Source organism: Martes martes (genome assembly GCF_963455335.1).
Source record: "Martes martes genome assembly, chromosome: 5".
Classification (NCBI taxonomy): Eukaryota; Metazoa; Chordata; class Mammalia; order Carnivora; family Mustelidae; genus Martes; species Martes martes.
In genome coordinates, this window is record NC_137892.1 from 48,386,026 (window position 1) to 48,403,663 (window position 17,638).

At 43.6% G+C, this 17,638-nt stretch overlaps 1 protein-coding gene across 1 annotated transcript in view; it reads left to right on the forward strand.

Moving 5' to 3' along the window:
- Positions 1–1,156: 1,156 nt before the first annotated feature.
- Positions 1,157–17,638, forward strand: part of MCTP1 (multiple C2 and transmembrane domain containing 1) — a gene marked incomplete at its 5' end in the record, with an annotated part of 508,994 nt that continues 492,512 nt past the window's right edge. The window contains one exon of the mRNA XM_080804324.1: positions 1,157–1,876. Coding sequence (XP_080660450.1) covers positions 1,157–1,876 — 720 coding nt within the window. The remainder of the gene's footprint in view (positions 1,877–17,638) is intronic.

Below are 17,638 nucleotides of genomic sequence, written 5' to 3' on the forward strand. Positions count from 1 at the left end.
CTTTTCCATTTGCCTTGCAACAAAGCAAAGGAAGTAAATGCACTTGAAAGCAAACAAGATTCTCTGCATTGGGAACGGTGTGAGAGTCAGTGGACATCCTCCACATCTTCGTCCACCGTAAACTCCCTGCAACTTTAGACTGCCTCATTTACCGTCAGACTCCGGAAACCTCTCGACCTGGATCACGAAAGGAACTACCGCTGTACACGCAGATAAAGAGCAAGGAGGGTGGGTGGGATGAAGTCAAGTCAGAAGAAATCAAAGTCTCCTGTCGGGTTCAGGGCACACAACGCGGCGAGAGCAGCACTGTCCAGTCCCAGAATTCGGTCAGGTTCGCCTCTCTCGATATGGACGCTGTGTGCCCTACAGGACCCACCCAAGGCGCATAATCTTCTCTCTGGCTCACTTCATTGGACCCAGACACGAGCCGGCGCGCGCGTCCAGCCGTCGGCCCAAAGAGAGCTACGTGAGGAGCTGTGGCCAGATCCTGGGGAGCAACCTGGCTCTGGTCCCTACCCATCTCCACCCGGCTCTCGCCTGCCCACCCTCCCACCCAGGAGCTGGAGGATGGTCCCGGGGTGCTCCCGCGGGGCTGCTGGTCGCGCTTGTCTTCAGCCCGATCCGCCCTGTTGTGTGAGTCGCGCGCGCGCCCAGTTGGGAGGCAGCCGCCCCCGCCGCTGACAGGTGCTGCCCTGAGGGCGCAGGGTGCGGCCCCTGGCGCAGCTGGACGCGCACGCTCCGGCGCCCGTAGCTTCTCTAGCCCAAAGCCCGCGAGGAGAGGGAGCCAGGGCGCGGCCTGGGGGACTCCAGGGGACTGGAGCTGCGGAGCTCGGAGCTAGAAACTTTGCAGGCGCGGCGGCCAGGATTCGGTGGCAGCGCCAGCCCACCTCGGCAGGTGCGGGAGGAAGAGGCAGCGCCGGAGTCCGGCGGCCGAAGAGCCTTGGAGGCGGCGGCGGCGGCGGCGGCGGCGGCGGCTTTCCCCCGCGCTGTCCTGAAGCCGCCGGGCACTCCCGGCTTCTGCTGCTGCGCCCGCCGCCGCCGCCGCCACCGCGGGGCTCCGGGAGGAGGTGCAGCGGGAGAGGGCGGAGGAGAAGAAGAAGAAGGAGGAGGAGGTGGAGGAGGAGGAGGAGTGGAGAGGAGGAGCAGGGGGTGGAGGATGGAGCCCCGGGCAGCCGCGGCGGGGTCGCCCGAGCCCGCGGCGGCGTCCTCCTCTTTCCAGGCCCGGCTCTGGAAGAACCTGCAGCTGGGGGTGGGCAAGAGCAAGGGCGGCGGGGGCGCGCGCGCAGGGGGCCCAGAGCGCCGCACTGCGGACACCCCATCGCCCTCCCCGCCACTCCCGAGGGGCAGGCGGGACGCGCTGGCCGGCGTGGGTGGCGCGGGCAGCAGGTGGAGCGGCTTCAAGAAGCGCAAGCAAGTGCTGGACCGCGTCTTCTCCTCCTCCCAGCCCAACCTGTGCTGCTCCTCGCCGGAGCCTCTCGAGCCCGGCGGCGCCGGCAGAACCGAGCAGGGGTCCACCCTGCGCCGCCGGATTCGTGAGCATTTGCTCCCCACGGGAAAGGGGCCCACGACGACCGCCGGAGCAGCGGGAGGGACGCCTCCTGGCGGACGCTCCCCGGACTCGGCTCCCTCTTCGTCCTCCGCCTCATCCTCCCTGTCCTCCTCGCCCCAGCCGCCCGCGAGGGGGGACCGCGCCCGAGATGAGGGTGCACGGCGTCGGGGCCCCGAGGCGCACTTGTGCCATCAGAAGAGTTCTTCCCTGCCGGGCACTGCCTGCCTGGAGCAGCTGCTGGAACCGCCGCCGCCTCCCGCAGAGCCAGCTCAGAGCCCCGTGCAGCCTCGGACCCCGGAGAAGGGCGAGGAGCTCGGCAGCAGCCAGGTGAGCGACCTGTGCGCGCGGCGGGAGCCTAGGTGCGCGGGACACGCCCCCGGCCTCGGGCTGTCGCTACCCCGGGACACGCCGGGGAGTGGAGGTGCTACCAAGTAAATCAAATAGCGAAAAGCAAACAGTCCGATCCTGCTCGGTAAAGATACAGCTCTGACTTGCACCCTGAAGTTACTTTTGGTAGAAATAACGCGTACCGCCAGAAGCTGTTGGGGTAGCTTTATGCGTTGCCAATGAAAGTGGAAGTATTTATAGTAGCCAAATGGGAGAGTTATAAAGTTAGACATGAAATGGATACTGTTTTTGGAGGTCTCCGAGAAGAGCTAAGTCTCACCTTCTCTAAAGAAAAACAAATGCAGCAACTAAAAAAAAAAAAAAAAAAAAAAAAAAAAGTGCAGCCATGTATGAGGGGGCGGAGGGGCCATCATTGGAAATCAATGGCTTGCGGGAAGGAACTGTAAAGCCCGGAGGTGAATCATTGGCAAAGGTGAGGCCATTTATTGGAGAAACGCTTAAGGCAGAAGTCTGCTTGTTTTCTCGCACTCCCTTCTTCAAAGTCCCAGCTGCAAGTAGATCGCTGCCCAACAAGTGGACAGCGTGAGCGTCTCAGCCAAGTTAGACTCATTCCTATGGCCTTTTCTAAGTTTTAATAGTCCTCATCGGAAGCGGTTACGTTTTAACGATGCCGCTTGATGTACATCATGTTGCCTCTGCGTTCAGGCAAGAGTTAAGTTTGGTCCGGCAAGAGTCAAGTAAAAATGAACTTGTAGGATTCTTAAGGGGTTCACTGAGCAGCTGATCTTACTCCTCGGTTTTGGAGAGGAGATGCGCTCCTTTTGTTAATACTTACAAATTGTGTTAATGCTAGCAGGCATTTTGAAAGTTCTAGTCTATCAGTGACCTAAAGAACTCTTTTCCTCCAATACATCTTAGCTTATGTAAATTCTCATTATTTGACTCTGATTAATTAATCTTTAATTGATTTAAAGGTTAATTTTTAGTTAGATTAAAAGTTGAGCTACAAAACCATAAGGCTATGTTTTGAACAGCAAGGTGCAAGAATGGATGGACTATCAATTGAAAATTTTTATAGTTTGTTAGCTAATTAGTACAGTTTCAGAAAACAAGCCATAATACAGGTGGGTAACCTGATGTTACTGATGTTCTAGAAAAAGTTCTTTCTCAGAAGAGTAGGTAGAGATGACACTGAAGAAGAGTCTAGATAACTCTATGTTTTCTTTTATCTTGAAAGATAATTGAGTAGAAGTCCTGTTTCTGGTTTCAAAAGTAAAGAAAAAGTGGTTTTAAAGGGGTGTTTTAAATTCAGTGTAGATGAATGCTACATATTTTAATAGAATTTACTTTTGGATGTGTACCTAAACCTAAGGTATAAGAACTTTAGAGTTGGAGTACTGCTTATATTTGTTTTTATTAACTTCTATGATCAAGAATACTACAACAAATGATTAAATTACTGTGAAGGTTGATATTTTATTTACCCCCCAAAATTGTTTGCAGTTTATTGGACCAAGATTCTCAAAGCAAACGCAGAAAATTCTGAATTAATCTTTAAGTTAGTTATTACCAGAAAGTTTTCTGACACTCAATCTTTAAGAAATACTGCCATGTAATTATGAATTTTGTATACCAAAGACCTCAGCCTGTATTTGGAGAGCATACTAGACTAACATTATGTGTGCTCTCATCATATGCTTTACAGCCTTGCTGGATTTGATCATTCCAGCAGCCCTACAGGACAGAAGTTCTTGTTGCCATTTTATGGATTAGGAAACTGATGCTCAAAGACATTAAGTAACCTTTCTAGGGTCACATGGTTAGTAAATGACGGAGGCTTTGTACTAAAATTCTCCAGAGTCTTTTTACGTTACCATAACTGCTTTTGACAACTTTTAGAGCTTGTTGTGTTTCTGAGATGACTTCAGTCCTATGATTAAGGCTTGCAAGTTTACATACATTCTGGGGGGTTCCCCCCTCCCTAGAATCAGTTTCATGATGTATTAGCTCTATTGCTTTGTTCTTTTCTCTGTGATACATTATTTCCTAACTATGACATCACATTTACGAGTGACATTATTAATCATACCATCTAACGTTCTAAAGAAGCTTTTCCTTATGAGGAGCCAGAATTTCAATGAAGACATAAAAGGAATAACAAAGCTAAAATACCTTTCAAAGAATACGTGAAAGGTAGGGTGTAGACAGCACAGTAGCCCTGAGGCGCTTGTTTGAGGCCACACACAGTCCCAGGAAGAGGCAGCATTACTGGTTCCCTGCATCTGCTGCTCTTGGAATCTGTTCCTTGAGAACTGGACAGCTTTCTGTTAGGAGTCACAAATCGGGCTTTCAGCAGCACTCTCTCGCCAGTGCAGAAGCAAGATTCCTTGGTCCTCTCATGGCTCCTCTGCCCAGCTCCAGGAGCCCAGCTGTCTCACCTTGTGATGAGGAAGTAGAAGAAATTAGGTTGGAAGCTGGAAGTAGAAGAGGGCTCCCTGAGGTGTCCAGGAGTAGACTGAGCTGTGTGGCATCCTTGGAAAAGCTTCGTGTTTCACTCAGATGTCTTTCTTTGCTCTCCCAGCCCCTGGACTCAGAACATACTTGGGCTGGGGGAGGAAGTGTGTAGCAGATGCAGATTTCTGTGTTGGTCACCAAGCCAGATAGGTACACATGAAAGCAAAGACAATAAGAACATTAAATACTTCTCCTGACTGCCTAGGTAAAAAGAACTTTCTTTCAAACAAGAAAGAAAATGTATTGCAAAAATAACGCAAATGTCTCACTTTTTCTCTGCTTGATCCTGGCATTGGCCCTCTTCTCCAACACCTCCCTACCTCTCCACTTCCCCCTCCAGCTCAGCATGAGGCCACAACAACATATGTGCATAAACTCTGACTCTGGGCGGAGGTGTTAAGCAAAAGCAAAAGCAAGAAAATTAAAAAAAAAAAAAAAAGAAAAAAAAAAGAGAAACAAGGACATCAGGTTGAACTGCTGGGGGCAAGAGATTTGGAAATCACTGACCTACAGTGACTAACACTGAACTAACCATGATGCCTCCCAGGCCCCTGCCAGCCCCTTCTTGCTACTCTGTGGTCTTCAGCCCAATACACCTCTGGAAGGCACTTGAACAGACTTAATAATGCCTTGTTGTTGGGGCAAGTACATTACTCAAAATGTTCTGCTTTGAGAAAAAGAAAAAAAAAAAACCCAACATTTCTTCCCACTGATTCTAGTTCACGTGCTTGGCCATATTGTCATACCAGATGCATTTCATTTTCTGCAACACAGTTGGGAAAGATGCTTTCTCAATTTGTGTGCCTATCAAAAATATGCCAATTTTATGTATTCTGTCTTGATGAGTTACTAAAATTATGTTTTGCTGGAATCAGGAAGCCAGTATTTTAAGATAAAGAGTGAAGAATGAATATGTCCCATTTTGTAGAGTCTTAACAAAAGTGTGAAGTTTATGAATGTTAAACTTTTATTGTTTTTTTTCTTTTAAATTCATGTTGTTAAAATTGCAAAAAATTTTTTGTAAAAAAAGTGGCTACATTATTCAGGGTATGATAGAAATATTTCAAAACATGGTAAGAGGAATATTCATTCATTGGGATAAAATTCCTAAAATACATATGTAAGCTCCAACAAAAAGTAGAAAAATATTTTCTAAGATGAAGTCTATACATGAAGTGCCATTTGGTTCATTAATTATTTGACCTTGTAGAGAAAGCTTATGTTTTTAAAAATGTGATGTGGGTTAATTTTTGCTATCTATTTTCCGTGTGTCTTTAATATTACTTCAAAGAACATAACTTAATCTTGGGGAAGACACAGATTTAAAGAAATGTAATTCCTAACGTGACTTAAAATCACCAAAACATGAATACTCTCAAAAACAAGCCCTACAGGCAATGTTAATGACTTTTTCAAAGCTTTTTTAAAGTGAGAGAGGAAGGTTGAGATGTTAGGACATTTTGGAACAGGGCATGAAGTTTGATGTGTGATAGCATTCTAAAAAATACTGGGATCATCAGCTTATTGCAGAGGAAGAGAGTAAACAGTGACAGGTTTACTTTGGAGTCGAATTATTTTTCCTATGACTTTTATGTTCTATACTGTATATCTGGAAGATTTGAGTACAGCTATGAATCTTGTATATATGGAAATGTTATCAAGTAAATATTATGGGAGCTCAATAAACCCTAGCAATGGCTAGTATATGATAGTATAACAGTATATTAAATTTTGCCACTGCCACCACTTCAAGTATGTGGGTGGCTGGAAAAAAAATGAAGAGGGAACTTTGCTCATCCTTCTTATTTAAGATGTAAATTATTTTACTTGCTTGGGTGGCAAAAAGTAGCCTCAGATTAACCAAGGCGGTCCTGGGGACATCACAATTTCACAGAGTAATGAAAAAAAATCTTACATTACTTTTGGCAAGTGTGTGCACGTTATTCTGGAAAAGTGAAATAAATACTTAGAGCAACAAAATAAGATTGGTAGATTCATAAAGACAATAGGATACTCTCCCTTTTTTTCTTTTGCCCCATCATTTGGAAATAAGGGATGATTTCACAAAATTAAAGGTTAATAATATATCTTTTTATAACTCAGAAGTATGTAGTGTGGTTTCTTGGCTCATGATGGTTGTCAAAATGTTTGTTAACTCTAGATTGACAAAGAGTAAATAGTATGTCTAGATAATACTGTTAGCATTGACGAAATCTGCATATTCCAAAGTTAGGGTCATGTATTTTTTTCTGTTAATTCATAGCTATTTGCAGTGTCATATAGTTGTATGTTTTAGAAAAACAGAAATGACATTTTTGAAATCTGAAGCTTTTTGGTTTGACTTCTTTTTTTTTCCCCTGGAAAACTTACTAAACATGATATATTTTCTTGCCTCAAAAAACCAAGGGTCCTAAATAAGACCTTCTCTTGGTAACTGAGGGTTATTGTTTGAATACTGGGTTTTTTTTTGTTGTTGTTGTTTCTTTAATGTGAATGAAGTAAATATTGTGCTAGAATTTGCTTTAGATAAACTTGTTTTTCTTAAAATTATGGTATAAAGCATATCTACATAAGACAACCTTTCTTTCTATAAAGTTAATTATTGAAAGGTGTGAGGCATCCTTCCTCATGTCATTTTTTTCTGTTGCTGAATAATCTCTACTGTTTTTAATTGGTGATTTTTGACTTATTGGAACTGTCGCCAATCATACATTTTTTTTCCCCCTGCAAGATTAACTTTATGTGCCATTTTGCTTTCTTTGTCACTGTCAACCATTTCTTCCAACTTACATTGCTTTTTATAAAAGCAATTTATAAAATTTTATAAAAGCACTTTATGGAAAGTGATTACTATCCCTCAACAACTAAAGATTTTATGCAAATGGTTTCCCCCTCCAATGTGGACCAGTTTCTTACAGGAGAATTTCTTTTTTTCAGCAGAATATCAGGCCACAATTTTCCTCATGTCTCCAAATATTTGTATTTAACATTAATCTGAATGCAAGCAATGCAAAAAACCCCGTATTTTCTATATAATGAGATTTCAAAGTCCTGTATGCTGCCTTCTTCTTCTTCTTCTTCTTCTTCTTCTTCTTCTTCTTCTTTTTTTTTTTAAGATTTTATTTATTTATTTGACAGAGAGAGAGATCACAAGTAGTCAGAGAGGCAGGCAGAGAGAGAGGGGGAAGCAGGCTCCCTGCTAAACAGAGAGCCTGATGCGGGGCTTGTTCCCAGGACCCTGAGATCATGACCTGAGCCGAAGGCAGAGGCTTTAACCCACTGAGCCACCCAGGCGCCCCTGTATGCTGCCTTCTTGAGAGAACAATATTCCTGTGAAGTCTCTTGAGATATTTTATACCAGCCTGATTTTTCATCCTTTTGGGAAACATTACAACACATGATAGACAAATGGACCTCTGGATGTGTTGGGATCAATATGTCCTCCTAATCCCACAGGTTTTATTCAGTGAGCTCACCCTACTTTGCTTCAGCCTGAGCTCCCTTCACCCGCACTGCTAGAGTAGAATTTGGCAAGCCTCAGTACAATCGACCTGTCTAATCAGCATTGGAGAGGAAAGACTACTCAATAAGTGGTTGCTGAGTGAATGAAGGGATGAATGGATGGGCCAGAGCTATTCAGAATTCTCTGGAAAAGTTTCAAAAGCACTTTTAGTTATATAATGATGTTCCTCCCTTCTTGTTTCCAAGTCCTTTTAAGTCTGGCAGATCTATTTGACCTTCTCCTCTCCCCTAGCTGGTGGCTTGGCTTTTCTCAGCCTGTACTTTAATTCTTGTTCGTGTCTGTGGGTGTGAGGAGAGGACAGGACACCTACTAACTGGCTACCATATTGTATTCATGTGGAGAATGGAGGAGTGATTTCTGCTTCTGAGGTCTGTGGCTCAGGGATGCATTTCTAGGTGCCAGTCTCTGACTATGGATATCCTTTTTTGGCACCCAATCTCTTTTCCTGACCTCTGATGTTGCACTCCCACATCTGGATTTCCAACACTTTGCTGACATAGTCTCACTCACTTATGATTCTCTAAGTCTTGATCTCTGCTTGGATCTCAGCTCAAGAGAATTTGCTGCCTGCATCACTGCCACTTCTCCTCAAACCCATCCCCGTGAACTAGATCCCAGCCTGGACCAAGATTCCTGTCCTCACTAGCCTGGTCCACTCTGTTGCCTCTTGAATGCCAAGTGTGTGAACTCTGGGTCAGACTTTTGGGCAATTGCTTTTCACAGTGACCGCATGTTTAATGCTAAGCCTATTTATGAAAGACTAAAGCCTCCCTCCAGAAAATCTGCATTGCCAGTTAATTGCATTTGCCTATAAAGGGTGTCTTCATACCCGGAGTGCTAGACTACAGCTGATCTTTTTGAGGAGCACTGTTCATTGTCTCTGTGATCCTGCTTTTTTCCCCTCCTAAATTGAAGTGCTCACCATGCCTGCTCTTTAATGTCATCACCCTTTTCCTCAGTCCTGCCTGCTTTCTTCTTTCCCCTTAAAATTCTCTCTCCCTCTCTCTACTTGCAAGATGATTTTCATAGTGAATCATTAAGCATCTGGAGTGTGCTGTCTCAGATGGAGCCACTAGCCACACTTGGCTCTTGAACGCTGGAAATATGGCAAATTTGAATTGAGATGTGCTATGAGTGTTAGATGCACAATGGACTGTGAAGGCTTAGCACAGAGAAAATAAGGTAAAATGTCTCATTAATTTTTTATGGTGCTTGTACATCAAAATAATATTTTGGATATGTTGGATTAAATGGAATATATTATTAAAGTTAATTTTTACCTGTTCCTTTCCATTTTCTAAAAAAATGACTACCAGAATATTTAAAAATATGTATGCGGCTCACATTTTTATTTCTAGTGGATAGCACCGATCTAGAACAGGGATTCAAACTTCACTGCACACGGAGACCGTCAGAGAAAAGAAAATGAGCAGAGAGGATTTGGTGGGGTCCATGGTGAACCAGAGAGCTCCTGTCCCATTGAAGGGGCAGCTGCTTTTCAGCTTCAGTGGGTTATCATCTCGTCATAGAGTGAAAGAAGCATTGTTGCCAGAATTTCTGGATTCTTTAAAACAAGCCAGAAACCTGGATTTTCATGTGAAATCTTCAGGTTCTTGAATTTTTGGCAAATTACTTGAAAACTATTTTTTTAAGGTATAGTCCAAATAAAATATATTTCTATGCTGAATTTAATGATCAGTTTGAACTTCTGGCTCAGAGAGCTCAGGTCTGATTTCTCCTCTCCACTCCCAGTGCCAGGCATATGTTATCTGGGATATAAGAGGTGTCAAAACATTTTACAAAACAATGGAATCAGGAGTGATGAGATTGGAGCCAGAATGCAGTGGGCTGAGGAGTGTGAGAAAGAGGAGCCCCAGACAGGGAAAGAAGTCAAGCAGTTTGGCTCTTTAGGGGATAAAAGAAAGTGGTGGTAGGAGAGTAGGAACCCTGTTGGGATGGGATCTTTGGAAGCTTTTTGGTTTTTAATGGGTCTCACCTGAGTGGGTTGATTGGCAGTAGCCTATGAGGAGGGAGCGGTTTAAGGAGAACAGAGGGATAAATGAAGGGGTGAGGTACCTCAGGGCATGAGTCGAGTGGGCCCCAGAGTCCCTCAGCCTGAATGAAGAAGGGTTCCTCTTCCACTGCAAATGGAAGGAGACACTGTGGATGTAGATGTAGGTAAGTAGTAGGTTTGATGTTAGCAATTCAGGGGTGTTACCCCCCCACTCCATGGCTTCTGCCTTGTACTGGAGTGTGGTTAGGATTTGGGCACAGGGAGATGGTGGTGGTGGTGGCAAGGCTGGGCGGGGTGCGGGCTGGGGGCGGATACTGCCACGGCCACGGAGACGGCTAAGTGTGCTGTGTATTCAAAACGTGGGAGTCAGTGGTGGGACTGAGGCCTGGGGTTCAGGAAGGAAGGTATGGGAAGTAGAGGTGAAGATGAAGCTGTGGCCAGACTGTGGGGGCTGAGCAGGGCATCGGGGCCACTGTAGGGAACCCTGGAGGCACCTGAGCAGGGGAGAGAGAGAGAGGCCCAAGTGAGCATCAGAAGGGCATAGTTAGTAGCAGAGGCCAAGAGTCCTAGGGAGAGCCTGAACCTGGCCAGTGACCTGACCTTGGCGATGGAAGGAGAGTAAGATTGGAAAGACCAGGGATTTGGCTGAACCTCCAAGGAAAGGTACAGTGGAAGGAAGTAATCGCACCATGTTTTCCCCTTTACTTCTGTCTTCGGTTTTTCTTGGTTCTGTTAAAAGAAAAAAAAAAAAAAAAGCTTTTTTATTAAAGTCTTTTTCTGGGGAGGGGAGAGGGAAAGTTGAGTTTTGAATTTACATTTACTGCTGAGAGCACCAGACTCCCGAGAACCACGCTGTCGCCTGTTTACCGAAATAGCCCATATTCTTTATAGTTATTTCGAATTCTTCCTGAATAAAACCGTTTTCCTTTTCTCCTGCAACATTAGGCACTGAAAGTAGCGTTAATGGAGTAAGAGAAAGGGTAAACGTGCCTTAAACAAAATCCGGTAAAACACGAAAACCTCCCACATGACTCTGTTTCGTAGATTCTTACACACCTGATGACAGAGTGGCTAAATATTTGGAGAAATCCTTAGAATGGAAAGTTTTCGAATCCATGGGCTCTTTTGGAAATTTTCATTCTTGAGGAGTTTTGTGCTTCAAACAAATTAAAATACGCTTTCTTTCTCAGACGAAAGATCGATCCGTGCGTGGCAAATGATCAATTTCTGAAAATGGCAAATAGATATCTTCTCAAAATAGAAACCGTATTCTATCCAGACCCTTAAGCCGTATCTGACTCCCGTTCTTTTGTGGAAGTGTAAAATAGCTTTTCGTAACAGAAAAATTCAACATTTCTATAGTTGTTTTTAAATAGTATTTTCACCACACCAAATTAGAAGTCTGTTTTCCTAAAGTATCTTTTGAGATTAGAATAGATTTTGGAGAGAAGCGCTCTGTCACTACAGAGCAGTTGCCAAGCCTCCTGCTCCCTAGAGGTGAGAAACCCTGACTCAGCTTCCCCCCACCCCCCACTCCTGGTTGAGAGCAGGCGGGACTGCACTTTCCCCTCCTCTTTTTGCTTCCCTCTGCTTTTAGATAGAAGCTGGGGCTGAGGGACCTAGAGGGGGTCCAGCTGTGACTGTGACTGGCCTTGCATATGTGCCAATTCAACTCTGAGGTTTCAAGTAAAAAAGTAAAAAAAACCATTTACCCAACCAGTTTGGGACCCCTCAGTCCTTTCCCCGCTCTGTTTGGCCCCCAAGGCCTCATTGCATTCATTTACTCCGGACCCAGCTGGTGTTTTTGTGACTCTCTGGCCTGCTCTGTGGGGATCTGGTCTGAGACAGGGGACCAAGGGGAGGTGGAGGGAAGCCTGCATTTTCCAGTTTCCCAGGCCCCACACCCTCTGCCTCTTGTCAAGGAAGATGGGGCTTTGTTAAGTGGTCTTATATTTATTCCTTTCTGCTTGACATTTTCACTTTCTTCGACCTGATCATCCCACCCTCCCTTTTTTTTTCTTCCTTGGGGATATGCCAGAACAGGAGGAAGAAGTATGTGGAACTTACTATGAGGGGATTTTTGTGTATTTTGGATTATCAACCGTGGTTAGGTTGTTGACCTCTCACAGGACTCTCTGGGTGGGTCTTTTTTTTTTTTTTTTTAATTAAATTTTTTATTTATTTTCAGCGTAACAGTATTCATTGTTTTTTCACCACACCCAGTGCTCCATGCAATCTGTGCCCTCCCTAATACCCACCACCTGGTTCCCCCACCCTCCCACCCTGCCCCTTCAAAACCCTCAGGTTGTTTTTCAGAGTCCATAGTCTCTCATGGTTCACCTCCCCTTCCAATTTCCCTCAACTCCCTTCTCCTCTCCATCTACCCTTGTCCTCTATATTATTTGTTATGCTCCACCAATAAGTGAAACCATATGATACTTGACTTTCTCTGTTTGACTTATTTCACTCAGCATAATCTCTTCCAGTCCTGTCCATGTTGCTACAAAAGTTGGGTATTCGTCCTTTCTGATGGAGGCATAATACTCCATAGTGTATATGGACCACATCTTCCTTATCCATTCATCCGTTGAAGGGCATCTTGGTTCTTCTGGGTGGGTCTTGGCTCTTCATTCTCTGACCTGCTGTGGCCTCCCTTTCAGCTATTTTACTTCTCTTTCCTTCTAGGAACATGGGCAGGAAAATAAAAGAGGAAAGTCAGGCACTTTTTTTCGTTAGAAGCTTTTGTAATTTTTTTTCCCATAGTGAAGTTTAAATAATTAGCTCCTATGATGTTTTGACATTTTGTACTGCTTTGACACATGTGTACGCACACACACACCCAAACACAATTATGCCTTTACCAGGTATGCTGTATACACATACTTATTCTTTCACATACATACTATTTTCCCCTGGGGTCAAAGATGGCCACAACTCCAATACTTTTCCTACTTCTTTATTTTATTTTACTTATTTTATTTTATTACTTTTGTTTTCATTTTTATTTTTATTTTAACTACTTAAAATAAAAACCCCTTGTCCGACATGGGGCTTGAACTGACGACCCTGAGATTAAGAATCACATGCTCTACTGACTGAGCCCTCTAAGCACCCCAAGATTCTTCCACTTCCAAATGTAATGTGATAATACTAAATTTCAATGATAACATTGTCTTTATAATGACTGGTTTAAGTCTATGTAGTCTGAGTAGTTGTATAATAATCAGCTCAGCCAAAGAGAGAAGGAAAAACCAATCAATAGAACGTTTTGGTGATTTACTGTGTTCTGCAAAGGAAATGAGTAGTCTTACTTTGAATTTGAACTAATGTATAAGGAATGTCTTTTCTTAGCAGAATGATTTTTCTTTCCTAAGTAGCTGTCTTATTTACAGCCACCACCGAAAAGATTCATTCCCTTAAGCTTTTGAAACCTAGAAGTCACAATAACCAATATCCACCATTAACGTTTTCAAGCCTGGCCTGATTTTGCCCTCACAAAGAGATCCTTACAGTTAAAAATAGGGAGGTGTTTGGGTGAACTTCTTTTTTGATATAGTTTATGTTTTAATTAGAGGAAAAGGGATACTTTCAGGATGGTAAAGATGTATTCTCAGCTAAGGGTACTCCTGATACTGATGAGGAGCTCATTTTGTGAAATCCCCTCAAAAGACGAGTCAGAGAATAACTGAGTTAAATCCAATGTGAGTTTTCGGTAGCTACACAAATTTTGTATGTATTTGGTGCTAGGAGTTTCTCATGCAAATTAGTTTTCTTAAGTAAGCCCATGAACTTCTTTCTAGTGGTAGGGCTTGGCTTTATGACCCTGCATTTGTATTAACGTTTGTAAGATCGCAGTACATGGTCCATCTGCTGAAGTTAGGTCACATGAGGTAGGACATGATGAATGTGGTCTTCCCCTGCCCACCTGGGCTGGGCTCTCTTTGTAATTGTACCCTCTCACTTCTGACCTGCGGACCACCAACCAAGGGCCTCTCACCCTGGTGCCATTTTAAAATGACACTTGATACCTACTATTAAAAATCCCTAAAGCTACAGAATATTTATGATGTATTGGCACTACTCTGGGTGCTTTGTTTGTATTAGTTCATTTGTTGACTACAGTACTTTCTGAAGTACGTTTATTATCTTTTGCATTTTCCAGGTGAGGAAACTAAGCTATAGGAGATTAAGGGACTGCTCCAGAGTCACAGTTCAGTATAATTTGGATCCTACAAAGGAAGGCTGTCTGAAGGAGGTTGTGCCCGAGGAGCCCAGCCTAGGGAAACAGAACTGCAGGGAGAAGATCGAACAAAGTTTTAAAGCTTTGTCTTTTTCCCCATCTCAGTAGTAACGTTACAGCTCTTCCACTGTCTCCTTCCCATCTTTCTTATTGGAAGGTTGTCTCATAACAAGTAAGTTTAATGAAGACAGATTTAATGTAACAGAAGGTTTTGAGGTCATGCATACTCCTGGCTCTCCCACTTACTTCTTACTGGTGCTAAGTCCTCTTAGTTCTCTTTGACCGCTAGATAAAGATCTTGATGGCATCTTTTAAATGTTAGTCTTACTTAAAAAAAAAAATTCTTCTGCAACAGGTATCCTGCGAGATCATCACTATTTCTGTTATTGATATTGTTATTAGGAATGCTTTATAAGTTACAAGACCCTTATAATGATATAGCGTCTATGTTTGACAAGCTCCTCTTGCTTCTCTCATTAAGGCTTTCCTGCTCTGTGAAAGGCACAGTATTAGGGAAAGGATATGACATGAAATAGATGTATTTGCTAGGCATTCTTTACATGGTATCTCAAATAATCATTATAGATTATGTACATTATCTCACTCCAAACCTCACAGCAGTTTTGACAGAGAGGTATTATCAGCGCATTTTATACCTGGGAAATGTTTAGAGAGGCTAACTTGTATGCAGTCCAGCTTCTGTCCTTAGCTAGTGAGTGGCAGAGCTTGGGTAACTGATGTCTGATTTGTGCCAGGCCATAGTTTCCAGAAACCCCCACTCTGCTTGTTAACAAGGCCACATCTGCACACCCATGATGGGTGTGTGACTGCTACCCAAACCATTGATTTGTGGTTGATTCTGGCATTCCTCTAACACCAGTCTTACCAAAGGGTACAAGTCTCCAGTTTGTTTTGGAGATACAAGTGGAAGAATGTGCCATTATTTTTTGGAGAAAAGTGTCCAGAAATATAGAGTGAGTGTGAATGGGTTAGTTTGTTTCTTAGCACGCTCAGCGAATATTTTTCAGATCCTGAAATTTTTCAGATCATTCTTGGTGAATATTTTTCAGATCATTCTTGTTGTGAATTCTGTACATGTATCTGGACTTCCAATCATATTGTTAAATGCCTGTGAAAAATAAAGCTATGCATTCTGCAGTTAGTCTAGGTGTCAGGATCTCTGGACAGGAAAACACCTTATTTTCTAAGCAACTAGTTGTTGGTGACTATGCCTGGTTGGGGTATATTCCTTTAGCAAGGAAAAAGGCAAGCTATAATATCTTCTGAATCTAGTACGACTTCTAATGTTTCTTGGTAACAGTAATAACAGCACTAAAATCTTTGTCATGAGTGCTTGGCAGTCATTACTTCTAGCCTTTGAGACAACTGTAAAAGGGGCCAGAATTCTTAGCCTCATTTTATGGATGAATCAGTGGAGGCTCAGAAAGGGTGAGGAAATTGCTCAGAAAGGGTGGTAAGTGGCAGAGCTGGGATTTTTGTACCTGAGTAAGTGGCTGGCTCCAAAACTCACGAGTCTAACTGCCATGGTGCATCGCTCTCCCCACACTAAAGCTGCTACGTCGGCTCATGAGCTCAGGCTTTTCTAGAAGTCTTAGAGTGGTGAAAAGATTTGGTTCAATGTTCTCTATAATGAACCAGTCCCAGATATCCCTATGTAGCTGGAAGATCTCCTTCTGCTACAGTACCAACAATTTTGGTAATATATCTCTCTTCCTTTCTCTCTCCCTTCCTCACATATTTATGAAATATCTACCCTACAGTAGACATGGTTTCTTGTTAATATCTTGCTAGAGAAGACACATCAGTTCCTGCTCTTGGAGAGTTTATGATCTAGTAGGAGAAATTTCCATTACAGTTTTTAAAATATCACAAGTCACGTTCCATTATAATTATAATAATGGATTCAGAGGAGTACAGAGAAATACAGATAGCTAGTTGTAAGTGATCCCAACCTGAGCTTGCAGGAAGGGGAGGGGCAGGGAAGGGTTTCCTGAAGAAGTGATCTTTAGGATGAGAGGCAAAAAATGAACAGGATTTGGCCAGATTTGGGGGAACAGAAGGAAGGAAGGGATGTAGCAAATAGTTGTGGGCACAGGACACTATAGCAGAAGGCACTTAGAGAAGTTTTGCTGGACAGCTGGAATTTGGTAAGAAGGCAAGTATGGGGGCTCAGTGTGGAATGGTTGGCTGGGGCCAGGTTACGCAGGACCTTGTGGGCCATGGGGAGTTGTGGACTTTCACACGTTCTAAAGCCGTCGTGAGAGCTCCGATGCTCCTCCATGAAGAGGACAACCATCTGCAGGAAGTTCATGACTTTGGTGTGGGAATAGCTGTTCTTTACTGCTCCCTGTGGAGCCACACTGTACTCATAGACGTGCTTCGTAAGGAGGTAACAATGTTGGTTGGGGCTACTTCCCTCTCCCAAGATGTATTTTAAAAATGGCTGTAAGAAACAGAAATACCTAATAGATGAAAATATCTTTCCCCCTGGAAAAACAGGCCATTTCATTCTTCCTATTGCATTTTTATTGCACACTATTGGAAGGTGAATGAAGGCAGGAAATGCAATCTAATCTCCCTTCGTCAGTACTCAGGGGAGAGATTCTCAGAGACAGCACATTTCCGAGCCTAAGTAGAGACGAAAATGAGATAAAGCCCGGTGATTTAGATGTTACAGAAGACATATATTTTGTGAGCTTCCAGTTTCTTTCCTGAAGTTAGGATGGGGAAAAGAAATGAAGAACCTTGGGAAGGGATTCTGGAAGGAGGTGTACATTTAAATCTGTGTATTTTGTTAACGTAATCTTGGTTAATTAGGAAGACTGCTTGTTGAACAGATCTGAAGGGTGGTGAGGGAGTTTTAAGTTTTCTATTTTACTATATATTTTCTTAGATATAAAATCTAAGTTTTATACTTTCATGTACAGCCAGTATTCACATTTGTGAAACAGATTGACAGTTGTGCCTAAGCAACAAGGAAAGCTTAAGGGGCATAAAACCTCACCATGATATTTATGATACAGTGTTATAGTAGGAAAAAAAGGAAATATCAAAACTCCTCAATGAGACTCTAGTCCATCAATCAAACCTAAAGTAGTAGTATTATCAGCCTATTTGCTACTTTATGAAAGTTCAGGGTATGGATTCTAGCGTTTCTAGCAGATTAGGACCCAGAAATTATACCAAGACCCACCCAAGTAAGGCCTGCCTATCAAGCTTTGATCTCCCCAGGCAACCACAGTGGTGACCTGCATTCTCTTCATAAAGAAATACAAATGAGGGGCGCCTGGGTGGCTCAGTGGGTTAAAGCCTCTGCTTTCAGCTCAGGTCATGATCCCAGGGTCCTGGGATCGAGCCCCGCATCAGGCTCTCTGCTCAGCAGGGAGCCTGCTTCCTCCTCTCTCTCTGCCTGTCTCTCTGCCTGCTTGT